Source organism: Rhinolophus sinicus, chromosome 11, assembly GCF_057876585.1.
Source record: "Rhinolophus sinicus isolate RSI-liver-muscle chromosome 11, RSI-T2T, whole genome shotgun sequence".
NCBI classification, from domain to species: Eukaryota; Metazoa; Chordata; class Mammalia; order Chiroptera; family Rhinolophidae; genus Rhinolophus; species Rhinolophus sinicus.
This window is the reverse complement of record NC_142511.1, coordinates 20,747,001-20,761,868: the sequence shown is the minus strand read 5'-3', so window position 1 is coordinate 20,761,868 and position 14,868 is coordinate 20,747,001. Positions and strand designations below refer to the sequence as shown.

Below are 14,868 nucleotides of genomic sequence, written 5' to 3'. Positions count from 1 at the left end.
CGCTGGTCCCCACCCCACACAGCTTGCAGCCTCCTCAGGCCGCACCTCCCCCTGGGCTCCCTAGGGGTTACCAGTTGCTTTTCCAGGTGTGCCGCACATCTGTGTCGTGGATGCTATGTCTGTCTGCCTGCTCATCCAGGAAATCAAACATGTACTTGATGGCCAGGGGAAGAGCGCTGCCCCGGTGCACAGTGCTGAACAAGGTCTCAAACAAGTCATCCACGAACTTCTGCAGGGTGCCCTGGGGGAGGGGCAGTGGGACAGTATGAGGTGGAGGGCGGTGGAGGGAGGCAACAGGCAGCAGGTGTGCAGACCAGATGGTGCCTGGGCCAATCCTGCCTTGGAAACTTGTCTGCGGAGTCAGGCTGAGCGGACAGTGTTGTGGGGTTGGGCAGGGAGCTGTTAGGGTATTGGGGGGTGGGGTGGGGGGGACTAAATGGGCTGCAGATTCCTGGGAAGATCTCCTCTGATTTTAGCCACATGCCACGTTTATGCTCATGTCTGCCCCAGGGGCGGGTGTCTGATAGGAAGACTGTGAGTGCTCTGAGTCCAGGCTTCCCATGGGGATAGGAGGTCAAAGGCTGGTACGAGAGGGCATCTGAAGAACCAGCTGGAGGACTGGCAGCCTTCTGGCAGGAACGTGGCAGGACCTCAGAGGGTCTGAAAGTTAGGAAGGTGTGAAGAGGCTTACGATATTAGTGGCCTGTGGTAAGTGGTGTCTGGAGTGGGAACTGTAGGTGAAAGGTCCAGATTCAGGAACACTCAGGCATAGCCCTGACCCACAGAGCCTTGGAAGGTCTCTGGGGGCCGGGACAAGAGTGGGTCTGGGTCCCACAGCTTACAGGTTCAAGGAACACTTCTGAAGGTCAGGAAAATGTCTAACCTTTTCTGATATCTCTTTGTTGGTTTCTTACTAGCCTATTAGGTGAAGCAAAATTTGAGGCATGTGGTCTGCTGGTATATTTCTGTGCCACTTCTAGGAGCAAGTCTGTGAGCTGTAATCTGTATGCCACTATATTAGAATTTCAGCAGCAATTTGGTGGGGTCAGTTGAGGAGAGTATTTGAAATCCAGCCCAGCCTGTCCTTGCTGGGCCATATGATTGCCATACTTATAGGCATATTATTTCTCTGCAAGGGAAGCTGAAAGACAGCTTTAGATCACAGCTTCCAGCACGGCCATGCTTCACTTCCATCAACATTGGGGGGTAGCTGGAATGGGGCAGGATGGGGAGCTTTCTCTCAGATTATTGGCAGGACCAGGCCTTCATGCTTTCCCTCCCGTTGTGGCCAGAGAGCGGATAGAAAAGGTGACGATGGTGAAGGCTGGCATATGTGTCTGGGTACCACCAATAAGAAAACCACAATATCTTCCTAAGGGGTACAGGTCCAGACATGGGGAGCCACTCCTCTGAAGAGTAATGGTGGTCTTGAAGAGTGGGCTAGGAGCAATGATATCGTGGTTTTGCCAAAGGGTAGAGAACAGCAGTGGCTGATCCCCTGGAAAGCCCACCCGGAGACCTGGGCTTGCTCATCTGTATGGGTCCCCTGGAAGGACAGACTCCATGATGTCCTCCCTGGGCTGGGCAGAGCAGGAGTTACCTTGGTGGCTAGTAGCCGGGTCAGGTAGATCTCGGACACCATCTTGCTGCCCCGGTCACCCTCTTTCTGGTCCCCGTGGTCATGGTTCTTCACCAGATGCCACACCTTGACCCCGCTCTCCAGGTCTGGCGTGATCATGGGGGCGCGGGACCGTAGGCTGTCAGGACTGCCCGTGTACCTGAAGGACGAGTCTGAGGGGAAGGGGGCAGTAGAGGCCTGTGAGCAGCTGATTTCATCATCCTCGCTTGAAGAATCCTTCTAGGAGCCCTGCCCCCTGCTACACTCACTCAGAATAAACCCGTTTCATTTGGAAGGGGACCCTTGGGAGCTCAGCTGGATGGGTGATTTTAGGGATCCTTGGTTGGCATGAAGACAGCCTGAAACCTTTTTTTAAAAGACGATTTAGAAATTCTGTAGCTGGAGAGACCGTTGGGAATTTGGGAGTCTCCCTCCCCTGATGCTTCCAGCAAAGAATAATCAATAGGTAAAATGTCAAATGGACATTTTCAAAGAGGCTTTGATAAAAACTTGGGTCCCAGGGAGCTGTGAGGTATAATGCTCCCTCTTGGGAGTCAATGGGGTCCTTTTTACTTGAGGCCCAGAACATGGAACTGCCAAGGCCTTTTTGGAGCCGTTGGCCTCAGTAATGTGGTGTCCTTTATGTGGGCAGCCCACAGCCTCAGTGCATATGTGAAACCAGAGAAAACAGAATAAGAGAGAGTGAAGTACCGTAACCTCATTCCCCAGAGGCCACAGGGGGCCCTAGCAATCCACCGTGTACAGGCTAAGGCGGCCAATTTATTGCCCAGACTGGGACACATTTGGGAGTAAAAGGGGACACTATTAATAATTCAGCCAGGACAATAGGCACAGACTGGGACATAAACACTTCCCATCCTGCTGCCTCCCTTGTTCTGGGCCCCTGGAACTCATCACCAGGCCTGCGCTATTGAAAGAGGGGCACATGGTGCCACCTGGTCCCACAGCTCTGAGGAGACAGGCTGCTCTGCGAATGACTGGACTAGGGAGGAAGGAAACAAGTGAGCAAAGGCCTCTGACTGGAGGTTGGCAGCGGCAAGGGCTTCCTGCTATCAGAAGGGGACAGTGAGTGGTCCCTGGTCGGTCGCAGAAGCCTCCCCTCTGAGCTGCCCAGGCTGCCTTCCTGGTTCTCACCATATCTGCTGATGGACGTCCGGGAGATGCTGGCAGAGGCAGGGATGTTGTAGGAGGAGGTCTGTTTGGGGACCAGAGCCACCACCGATCTGTCTGACACCTGGGAAGAGTATGAAAGGTACAGTGCGGGTGAATGTCGGTGTCTTGGGGAACTGAATAGTCAAGGACTTCTAGAAGGTTATGGAATAGATGTGGGATAGAGTGCAAAAAGTTCAGGCACACTAGAAACAATTCCTGCTCTCCAACATAGCTACTTAGCACCGTGGCTACTGAGCACTTGAAATTTAGTTAGTCCCAACTGAGATGCACTGGAAGTGTCTGAACGGAAATGTGCTGCAAATGCACAATACATACTGGGTTTCAATGCCTTAGCATGAGGGAAATAATACAAACTATCTCATAAGTTTTATATTTATTGCATGTTGAAATGATAATTATTTTAGATCAGTTGGGTTAAATAATATATATTGCTGACATTCATTTCATCGGTATATTTTTACTTTTCAAATGTGGCTAGTGAAAATTTAAAATTACACATGTGGCTTGTATTACATTTCTATCGGGTAGTGCTGGGCTAGACCTGGCCTCTCTTCAACCTTGTGAGTTACATACAATTAATCCCATTTAACAGATGAGAACATCGAGGTTAACGGACATCTTGGAGGTTACACAGTTAATACCTGGTGCAGCCACTATCTGTAGCCAGGTCTATCAGGCTCCAAAGCATGTTCTCATTGGGATTTTATTGCAAGTCACACTGGTCTGAAGTCCCTCTTCCCTTTCGGTCTGATTTTTTTCTGGACTGGGTCCTATAATGCCTGGACCACCTTGAGGAGTTTTCCCAACAGAACAACTGTTCTTGGGGAGTCAGAAAGAAAGATGGTGTCTTGCCCCATTCTCTGTGAGGGTGTCCAGGCTCAGCACCCAGCCTAGAGGGCAAGGGATGATAAATGAGGAGCCATATTGAAGACATTTGGGGGCCATTAGGATTTAAGATTACCCTCTATCCAATAAAAACGGTGAATCCCCAGAATTGTAGCGATCCAATTAAACCCCTAACGCCAGGGAATAAAACAGCTATAATAATGTTATGGGCCATAAAACATTCCTATTAAACCATTTTTTATTTTAACAATTTTTATGAACTTTATAAGTTTGATTTGTAGCTGCACCAGTCATAAAACCATCTTTCTGGGTCTTAAATTCTCAGTCCCGCTCTCCCACCAAAAAAGAATTAAATGTTGGGAAGTCGAACTATAAATGAACATTAGTGCTAACGAGATTCCCTGATAGCTGGTTTTAGTAGTGGTGTTTAATTTTACCCTCCCTATAAATCTGCGGGAGCCTGGGAAATTTTTTAACATCTCTTTGTTAATTAAGATTATGCAGATTTTCTTCTGCAGGAGCTCCAAGGACCTTTGACTCCAGGGAGGGTAACAAGAGGACAGTGTTTTGACATAATGGCCCAAAGCTTGGGGGTCCTGCCCTCTTCACAGCTCCTGAAAGGTGCCGGTGCTCCATGATTTCCCAGCTGGGCCAGCTCCTGGGAGCCAGCAGTTTGCACCGTAAACACTAGGTCTGCAACTGTGGGGGACCTTTCCACCTCTATCTTTTCAGGAACTCTCCTTGCAACTGACAGCCTAGAAATGATACTTTGAAAAGCTGGCAGGGGCAGAGGTTTACACTCCCAGGAAGAACAGATTACGTTACCATTTTTATGGTTTGTTGTCACCTAAAGGAAGATTCACAAGATGACTCGAATGACCACAGTTAAACTCCGTTCCAGGTCTGGTCACTAACTCTCTCTTGTCCCCAGTCTTTCTTTCTCTTAACCAACAGGCAGTACAAATCCGAGGTCAAGATGCCTGACTGGGTCTGACCTTGACTGTGCTACTTCCCGGCTACACGACTTGGGGAAAGTCACTTACCTGCTCTGCACCTCAGTTGTCGCACTTGTCAAAGGCAATAATAACCTTGTCTGGGTTTTTGTGAGGATTAAAGGAGTTAGGACACGCAAGGCTGCGGGGAGGGCCTGGTGCCCAGGGAGCCCTCCTAAGTGTGGTATTAGTGCTGCTCCTACGAGCATCATCACCATCATCGTCTCCCAAAGGGAGGAATAATCCCTGTGGTCCCCCGTCACTCAGGGCCAGTGTGTGGGAAATGCTTTGCACTCAGTAAAGCTCAGTAAATATTTGAGGAATGATTGAATACATGAATGATAAATGACATCAGGGAATTGAAAGTGCTTTGTATGATGAGCACGGTAAGAACAGTATATTCCTTTCTTCTGACTGGGAGCCATCGGAAGGACAGCCAAGCAACAGAACTAGGGTATCACAGACAGAGAAGAAAGACCCCACTCCCGCCCTAGAGAAACTATTAATTTAGGGGCATAATGCTATTCTATTTTGCACCTTCTTCTCCAGCTCTAATTGGTTCATTACAACTGTTCTACAGGATGCATGAAGCACCTTGAAGTAGGGGTGGGGTCAACATGAAATACGTGTGGCTCCCAAGGATGTCTGCATACATCTGGGGAACCTCACCTGTTGTTTCTAATCCTTCCAACTGCCTTCACAGGTAAGGCTGCTATTTCCATTTTACAGATAAGGAGCCCAGTTCCGAGGGATTAAAGTCATACCGCCAGTGAGTGGGGAAGCTTGGGTTTAAATACAGCTCAAAAAGTCCTTTCTCTCTTCCCACTGCATCATACTCCCTCCATCTGGGGTGGACAATGCAGGCCAGGAAGGGAGATGGAGGCTGGAGAGGAGGGTTTCGGGGTTTCCCCAGTGCCCTCTAGTGCTGGGGAGGCTCCCAGCCAGCTCTTGTTGGCTGTTAGGGCCCAGCTTCCTGGCCTTCGGCAATTCAGTGCCTCAGAGCCCAGCCCCCCAGCCCTCTACACCCTCCCACAGGAGGCACAGACACAGGATGTTAGGAATCAGACAGTTCCATTGGGTCTTGCAGCCTCAGGCACTTCCTCTGGTTAATTTCTCTTGGTGTCTCTCACTTTCAGCTTCTATTTTATTATTTTTCCTGAGTTCCCACCTGCCTCCCTGTGCTTACTCTTACAGAGACCCCTGGCTGAGAGTGCTTATTGTGGGAGGGAATGGGGGAGTCAATACAATTGTTCTACAGGATGCATTACAACTGGATCTTTCGTTATTCTGCTGGGATTTTTTTTTTTTTTGGACTGTTCATTCAGTGTGTCTGCCAATGTGCCCAACACTTTACCTACTATATTTAATCTATTCCACACTACTTTACAGGGCAGGGATCACCATTAATCCCATTTTACAGATAAAAAGGATGAGAGATTAAGTAATTTACCCAAGGACACCAGCTAGCAAGTGGCAGGATGAAAAACATGAAGACAAGTTTATCCAATTTCCTGGTGCGTTGCAAGTGAGCCGTGTACGCCCATGGTGGTTGTCCTTTTGGAGGACTTCACAATAGGAATTTTTCTGCAGACCTGGAGCTAACAGGATGGCAATGCCTAGTCTTATCTACACCAGTTAGGTCAGTTTCTCGGGGTGGGTGTGGCACTCATTTTTGACAAGTTTCCCCAAGTAATTCTAATGGGCAGCGAGGGCTAAGAATCACTGCCGGAGGCTCAGGGAGGAGGAGGAAAGAAAAGATTAAGAAAATCTGGTGTCCTCGCCAGAGCAATCAGGCAAGAGAAAGAAATAAAAGGCATCCAAATTGGGAATGAAGAAGTTAAATTGTCACTCTTTGCAGATGACATGATGCTATATATAGAAAACCCTAAAGACTCCACCAAAAAGCTATTAGAAACAATCAACGAATACAGTAAAGTTGCTGGCTACAAAATCAATGTACAAAAGTCCATTGTTTTCCTATATACCAACAATGAAATCTCAGAAAAAGAAATACAAAAAGCAATTCCTTTTGCAATTGCAACAAAAAGAATAAAATACCTAGGAATAAACTTAACCAGGGATGTGAAAGACCTATATGCTGAAAACTATACGACTTTTTTGAAAGAAATTGAAGAAGACACAAAGAAATAGAAAGACATTCCATGCTCATGGATTGGAAGAATCAACATAGTTAAAATGGCCATATCACCCAAAGCAATATACAGATTTAATGCAATCCCATCAAAATCCCAATGACATTTTTTAAAGATATAGAACAAAAAATCATCAGATTTGTTTGGAACCACAAAAGACCCCGAATAGCCAAAGCAATCTTAAGAAAAAAGAACAATACTGGAGGTATCACACTCCCTGACTTTAGCTTGTATTACAGGGCTACAATAATCAAAACAGCATGGTATTGGCAGAAAAACAGACACGTAGACCAATGGAATAGAACTGAGAACCCAGAAATAAAACCACATAAATATGGACAGATAATTTTTGACAAAGAAGCTAAAAACATAGAATGGAGGAAAGACAGCGTCTTCAATAAATGATGCTGGAAGAATTGGATAGCCATGTGCAAAGGAATGAAACTGGACTGCTATCTGTCACCATGTACCAAAATTAATTCAAAATGGATAAAAGACTTAAGCATAAGACCTGAAACAATAAACTGCACAGAAGAAAACATAGGTACTAAACTTATGGACCTTGGGTTCAAAGAGCATTTTATGAATTTGACTCCAAAGGCAATGGAAGTAAAAGCTAAAATAAACGAATGGGACTATATGAAACTTAAAAGCTTCTGCACAGCAAAAGAAACCATCGACAAAATAAAGAGGCCACCAACTGAATGGGAGAAGATTTTTGCAAACAGTGCCTCCGATAAGGGGCTAATATCCAAAATATACAAGGAACTCATGAAACTGAACAACAAAAAAACAAACAACCCAATTGAAAAATGGGCAGACGACCTGCAGAGACATTTCTCCAAAGAGGACATACAAACGGCAAATAGACATATGAAAAAATGCTCAACATCACTAATCATCAGAGAAATGCAAATAAAAACCACAATGAGATATCATCTTACCCCAGTCAGAATGGCTATCATCAACAAGACAAATAGTAACAAGTGTTGGAGAGGCTGTGGAGAAAAAGGAACCCTCATACACTGTTGGTGGGAATGCAGACTGGTGCAGCCGTTATGGAAGGCAGTGTGGAGGTTTCTCAAAGAATTACGAATAGAATTGCCATATGACCCAGCAATCCCTCTCCTGGGTATCTACCCAAGAAATCTGAAAACATTTATCCATAAAGACACGTGTGCTCCAGTGTTCATTGCAGCTTTGTTTACAGTGGCCAAGAGATGGAAACAACCAAAATGTCCTTCGATAGATGAATGGATAAAGAAGTTGTGGTATATATACACAACGGAATACTATTCGGCGGTAAGAAAAGATGATATAGGAACATTTGTGACAACATGGATGGATCTTGAGAGTATGATGCTAAGCGAAATAAGTCAGACAGAAAAAGCAGAGAACCATATGATTTCACTGATATGTGGTATATAAACCAAAAACAACAAAAGAACAAGACAAACAAATAAGAAACAGAAACTCATAGACACAGACAATAGTTTAGTGGTTACCAGAGGGTAAGGGGGTGGGGGGTGGTAGATGAGGGTAAAGGGGATCAAATATATGGTGATGGAAGGAGAACTGACTCTGGGTGGTGAACACACAATGGGATTTATAGATAATGTAATACAGAATTATACACCTGAAATCTATGTAATTTTACTAACAATTGTGACCCCAATAAATTAAAAAAAAAAAAACCCTTTCAGGCTTTCGAGGTCCTAGGAGCACACCTTAGAGGGAAGAAGAGAGTTGGGACAATGGTCCTGGAGCAAAGCCGCTTCCCAAACCGAGAGGCGCCACCCTCACCTGATAGTGCATCAGTGTGTTGAGCCGCTTCCAGTCACCCTCGATCTTGGTGGTGATGTCCTCGTCTTGCAGCACAACCCGGGCAATCCGGCCTTGACGCCACTCTGGGTGGAGGGGTGGTGCCCATCACCGTGAGGGGGTGGGGTCTGCAGCCAGATCCACCCAGTCCTACCTCCTCTAGGGACCTGGCAATCCCGGCCCCCTCAAGCTGGTGCAGTGATAGCACTTTATGTCTAGGGTTCCATGGGGTCCAGACAGCTGGGCAGAAGCGTGGGCCTCACCAGAGGCGCCACATCTAAGCAGGAAATGCTCTGGGAGTAGTATTTCAGGTGGTCCCTCACCTGGGCAGGACCCAGTCACGCCCCTAGGAGGGGCCCTGTGCAGGGCAGGGCTCCCATCCCTTCCCACAGCCGAATGCCCTTTTGGAAGCCACCTGTGCCCCCTTGGACCCACACGCCAAGCCAGGCCTCCTACCCAAGTCCATGTCAACGGCCCTCGGCCGCTGGGAGTAGGGCACGTTCTTGTAGATGGCGTCGAGGATCTTCTCCTTGACCTGTGTGATGGTGTCGCAGTTTAACACCTTCACTGGGATCTCTGGACTATTCTCGTTGTCGGGGTTGACGCAGTTCAGGATCTACAAGTGGCAAGAAAGGGGGGCAGGAGGGAGTTGAGGGAGCAGTTGAGGGAGAGTGAGGACTCCGAAGGAAATCTTCTTTCCTCGCCCCCCTCCCCAGGAGAAATGGTGCCTCTCTGTCTGTTCCTCACTTTCTGTCACCTCCCTGCCATCCGCCAGTGATGGCCTGAGACATTCTGCCCCCCTCTTCTCTCTCAGAGAACTGGGACTCGACTTTTAGCTCCTGGATGGCTGCGGGAGCTGTAACCCTGGAACAAGGCGTCCTGGGCTTCCGGGACGGCTCCAGCTGTACCAAGGGCCGGCCTCTGCTTCCCTGACGCCTCTCTATTAGGAATCCACACTCACATTCTGTCCCACGATGCTCATTTCCTCATTGCTAATGGCAGGGGATCTTTTTTCTCCACCCAACATTATCTCCGGTAAACTGAGGTGAGAGCTCCAGGGGCCCAACAAGTGAGATGGGAGGGGGGCCGGGTGGATGGGTCTGCCTGTCCTTGGTACACTTGGACTTGCCCCAGACTGGTCAGGCTTCAAGCCTCTTTCTGGACCCCTCAGACTGGCTTTGTGGCCAGAGGGTAAAGGAGGAATCAGAGGTAGGAGGTCCAAGCTGTCTCCGCAGCGCCGGCTTCCTCACCAGGGTCTTGTACTCGATTTGCTGCCGGATGAGCTTGTCCTCGCTCAGGGAGTAGCGCGCCTCGCCCGTGATGGCGTCGATGGGCCCCTTCTCCATCTGTTGCTTGATGGCGCAGTACAGCATGAAGAGCGGCTCCCCCGCACACTCCTGGGGCGCACACGGGGACGGCACGTGGGGGCGTCAGCCTCCTGCCCGCCTCTCCTGCCCACACCCCAGGCCCCTTGGCTCTGCAGCACCTGGCCAGGCAGGTCCCTGAGCGTGAAGGGGTCCCTGTCTCGTCCTGACGGCCAGGCTCAGAGGAGCAGCCCCCCAACTTGCTCTTGCTCTCCACTGCGGGCCCCCCCCCCCCCCCCCCCCCCCCCCCCCCCCCCCCCGTCTCATGCCCACTCTCACCTTCAGGAACTTGTGCAGGAGGAAGGCAAACCAATTGGTCAGCATCTTCTCAGCCACAGATTCTGTCCTGGAGAGGGAGAAGGGACAAGGGGCAGTCCTTTATGAGGTGGTCTCAGAGCAGGGGCCTGCTTTGTTGTGTGGGCCATAGCCCAACAGGACAACAGGCACAGAAGGACACAGGGCTGGAAGCCAGGACACCTGGGTCCGAGCCCAACTCTACCAGTAACGACAAGTGTAGCCTGCGCCCGAGGTTTCTTCTTTCTGGGCCCCAATTTCCTGTGAAAAAGGAGTGGTACTCCAAGCTGCAGGTAAAGCTGCCCAGTACCACATCCCACAGGGCTATAAAGAACCAGTGCGCTCTATTCCCGTCTGGCCTCAGGGTGATAAACAGTTTGCTTGTCCCTCTGGGATTTCTTGCATGCCTGAGTACTATACTCTATTTGGTGTGTCCAGAGGGTGCCTGGTGCCTACTTTTCCAAACACTCGGAATCAGACTGCCTGAGTTCAAATCCTGGCTCTGCCATGTACTTATTGGCTGTGTGACCTTGGGCAAGTGATTTCATCTCTCAGGGTTCAGTTTCCCCATCTCTAAATGGGGATGATTATAATGATGATGATGATGATGATGATATCTGTCCCATAGGGTTGTTGTCAGGGTTGAATGAGTTAATATATGTAAAGTGCTAAGAATAACACCTAGTATCCAATAGCTGTCATGGTTGCTGTCATGTGGGGTATGGATCCCAGCCCCTTAGATAGGGAGAGCAGTGTGTTAAGTGTTTAGCTGACGGGATCTGCTTCTGCAAGCACCACCCTTCCCCCACCCCCATTCCTGGGCTTTGGATCTGGGGACTCAGGAAGGAACAGACCAGCTGTGACAGATCCACAGTGATGGGGATGCCTGGGGGGTATTTCACCTCCCTGCGCGTGGTGGAAATTACACCCTCTGGTTGCAGTAAATCCCAGGCATTTGCCAGGGCTGCTCAGCGATCTGGCTCTGGGAGAGAGTGACAATGTAGAAGAAATTGTAGCTTTCTCCCCGGGCCCCTCCCAGCACCTTCTCCTCGCATTGTGTCTGAGATTAGCTCTAATTTAAGTACAACAGGTCTTAATGAGAGTTTCTAATGTTCAGATTGGCAGGATAGGGGCTCAGTTCTCCTAAGACAAAGCCATTCTTCCTCCCTCCTCACCCCACGTGGGGCCTGGAAGCCTGAGACCTTGCTAGGAGAAGGCTAAAGGGAAGCCAGTGAAATACAGGTGGTTTATTCCACAGCTGCGCTTGGCTCGCTGGGGCCTCCAGAGAGCGTCAGCGAGGGGATGGATGCCAAAGTGTCCAACCCTATCCTCCACCAGGAAAAGGGCAAGTGGGGAGGGGACACGGGATGGATGTGCCATGATTCAGGTCCAGGAAGCTGGGCCCCGGAGGTACGGGTTGCACTAAACCTCTAGCTCGGTGCCGTCCAACAGAACCTTGTGCTAGAATGTTCTCTATGTGCACTGTCCAATATGGTGGCCAATATGTGGTGGTATTGGTGGAATGTGGCTAGGGCAATGGAGGAGATGAATTTTACGTTTTATTTCATTTTAATGAATAGTCACATGTGGCTCCCCTGTTGGACAGCACAGTTCTAGATGCACAGGGAGGGAGAGAGACTCCGAGACAGGCGTGCTTCATGTCATTTTGTGCATGACCAAACTAAATGGCTGGGAGGCCATGTCACTGGCCCAAGTTCACACAACTAGCAGGTGGCAGAGCTGGGTTTCAAGTCGAGATCTGAGCTGAGGCCTGTGCTCCTCCATCATGTTTAGCAGCTGCAGGCTCCCTACAGCCGCCTGGCCGAAGGAAGGTCTGTGCAGGCACAGGCCTTTCTGGGGAGCAGAACCCACTCATGCTGTTTAGGGGACCCGCTCTCATGGGCCCGGGGTCCCTGCTAAGACCCCTGCCACCCTCCAGGCCCTGGCTGCGGCTCAAACCTCCGGAGAAGCAGCTTGGGGTGGTTCTTGTTCTCCAGGTTCTTATCGATGAGGTCGGACAGCAGCTGCTTGAGGACGTCGGTGGCATATTCCAGGCGGCCCTGCAGGCCAGTCATGATGAGTGATGCCACATTGCCACGGTCGCGCATGGAGAAGCTGCGTTGCAGCTCCAGGGTGCGGATGAAGGTCAGCAGGAAGACCTTGTTGTTGATGAGCTGGGCGAAGAGCTTCAGGGCCTTCTCCACGTGCTGCTGCCCATTCCCCTGCACCTGGTGGGGAGGGGGTGCGGGGGGGGGGGCGTGATGGGCGCACCTTCAGAGGGCAGCTCCAAGCCTCCTAGCCCGACTCTCACTGAGGGTCTTTGCTGGTAATGATAGCAGCTGTAGGACCCTCTCCATAACACTCATAACCACCCCACCCAGAATGATGTAGGAATGGCCAGTCTCTGAACCCTATAGTCTGCTCTGACCTTCCCCTGGGTTGGGAGGGGTGGGCTCCAGGCTGGGCCCTCAGTGGGGATGTTGTCTCTTTGATTTGCCCAAGGAGACCCCATAGGAAATACCTGATCAGACCCACTCGGCTTACTAGTCTCCCCTTCATCATCTCTGTCCTGGTTTATCATCTTTAGTAAAACAAACTAACAAATGAACAAACAAACCTTACAGAATCATGCATCTTTCGTTAAGATACCTTAAATCCATTTGAGAATGAGGCAGCATTGTAGTTAATTTAGTCATTAGTTTAAAAATGACAACGAGCCTTGCCCTGGAACCATCCCACAAAGCCAGGGTGCCCCCCTGGCCACGATCTTCCTGATCAGAAACACCCCTGTTGCAGTGATGCTCTTACGAGCAATTTATCCTCCTCATTCCTGACCTGAGCTGCTGAGCCCCATCGGCCTAGCCTAGGACACCCAGGCCCTGAGTCCTTACTGCACAGCTGGGCCAGGGAGACAGGTGTTACCTCCAGCTCCCGGAGAACAGGATGGTCCTCGATGCCGGGGAACAGGACTCGCATGGCATAGGTGCGATAGTCCAGGTAGGGGATTCCTGAGCGGTCCAGGTCGCTGGTCAGCTCATTAATGTCTGTCTGGAGCTCAGCAAAAGCTACAAAAGTGCAGTGGAGACAGAGAGGCTTAGGAAGGGAACCCGGGCAGGGTAGGGGAAGGCAGGAGGAGTTTGTGAAGGAGAAATGGAGGGCCTGGGGGGGTATCAACAGGGAGGGATGTAGGGATGCATCTCCAGAGGGGATGAGCTATCTCCAGGCTGCGTTTCTTAGGTGATGAGTGATTTCTATAGTATTTCTTCCTCTGTACGTATCTATGATTTTGGATTTCCTCTCTATGTATTACAAGTGGAGTTAAAACAAAGGAAAAGGAAGGACACCATGACCTGGGTCATGCAGGGGCTGTAGGTGCTGGAAGCAGGGGAGAGACAGTGGCCAAGGGGATCAAGCAAAGACCAAACAGGCAGCTTTACTCTCCTTTTCCAAGCAGAAGAATAAATCAAGATGCAAAATCTTGGAGGACAATGAAAATCAAAACTACCATGAGATACCACTTCATACACACTGAGGTGGCTATTACCAAAAAATAGGAAATGACAAATGTTGGCGAGGATGTGGAAAAACTGGAACCCTCATGCATTGATGGTGGGGATGTAAATTGGTGCAGCTGCTCTGGAAAACAATTTGGTGGCTCCTTAAAAAGTTAAACAGAATTACTATGTGACCCAGCAAGTCCACTCCTAGGTATCTACCCCAAAGAACTGGAAGCAGGAATTTGTACAGATATGTGTACAGTCATGTGCACAGCAGCACTATTCATAATACAAAAAGGTGAAAACCACCCAAATGTGAAAGATGAATGGATAATCAAAATGTGGTCTACACAGTCAATGGAATGCTATTCAGCCTTATAAAGGAAGGAAGTTCTGACACGCGTGAAAACATACATAAATCTTGAGGACATTATGCTAAGTGAAAGAAACCAGACACAAAAGGACACCTACTGTATGATTCCACTTATGTGAGGTACCTGGAGTTGTCAAACTCATAGAGACAGAAGGTAGCATGGTAGTTGCCAAGGGCTGAGGGAAGGGGGTATTGAGGGGGGTGGGGGTTATTGGTTACTGAATATAATGTTTTAGTTGGGGAAGATGGGAAAGTTATGGAGATGGATAGTGGTGATGGCTGCACAAGAATGTGAATGTACTTAATGCCACAGAACTGGAGGAGGGCAGAGCACTGGGTGTAGAGACAATGAAAGTTAAAATAGTAAATTTTATGTTATGTATATTTTAACACACACACACACACACACACACACACACACAGAGGAAACTGAGAACAAAACCAAACCCAGCCTTGGGGCACCCTGGCCATGAGCCTGAAGGGGATCCTCTCCTTGGTGGCCTGTGTCCTCGTGAATTCCTGGTCCCTACTCCTCAGACCTGGCACCAGGAGAAGCCCTTCCCCATCTTCCCCAGCCCAGCTCTTTTCATCTAGCAGAGGGCTTGTTTCTGATCCTGACATTCGCAGCAAAAGGAGAAGTGTTTTGATTTCTAATTGAAATGTTTACCTAGAGCGCCCACTGGGTTCTCAGCCTGAGGGGACGCCAGGTACACCTG

The 14,868-nt window shown here is 49.3% G+C and overlaps 1 protein-coding gene across 1 annotated transcript in view; it reads right to left on the bottom strand.

Moving 5' to 3' along the window:
- Nucleotides 1-14,868, bottom strand: part of PLXNA2 (plexin A2) — a 205,745-nt gene that overhangs the window by 4,769 nt on the left and 186,108 nt on the right. Inside the window, exons 21-29 of the mRNA XM_019713816.3 lie at nt 13,205-13,347; nt 12,242-12,510; nt 10,268-10,334; nt 9,875-10,021; nt 9,081-9,240; nt 8,607-8,710; nt 2,774-2,873; nt 1,601-1,791; nt 72-241 (exon numbers count right to left, since the gene is read on the bottom strand). Of these exons, the coding sequence (XP_019569375.3) occupies nt 72-241; nt 1,601-1,791; nt 2,774-2,873; nt 8,607-8,710; nt 9,081-9,240; nt 9,875-10,021; nt 10,268-10,334; nt 12,242-12,510; nt 13,205-13,347 (1,351 nt within the window). The remainder of the gene's footprint in view (nt 1-71; nt 242-1,600; nt 1,792-2,773; nt 2,874-8,606; nt 8,711-9,080; nt 9,241-9,874; nt 10,022-10,267; nt 10,335-12,241; nt 12,511-13,204; nt 13,348-14,868) is intronic.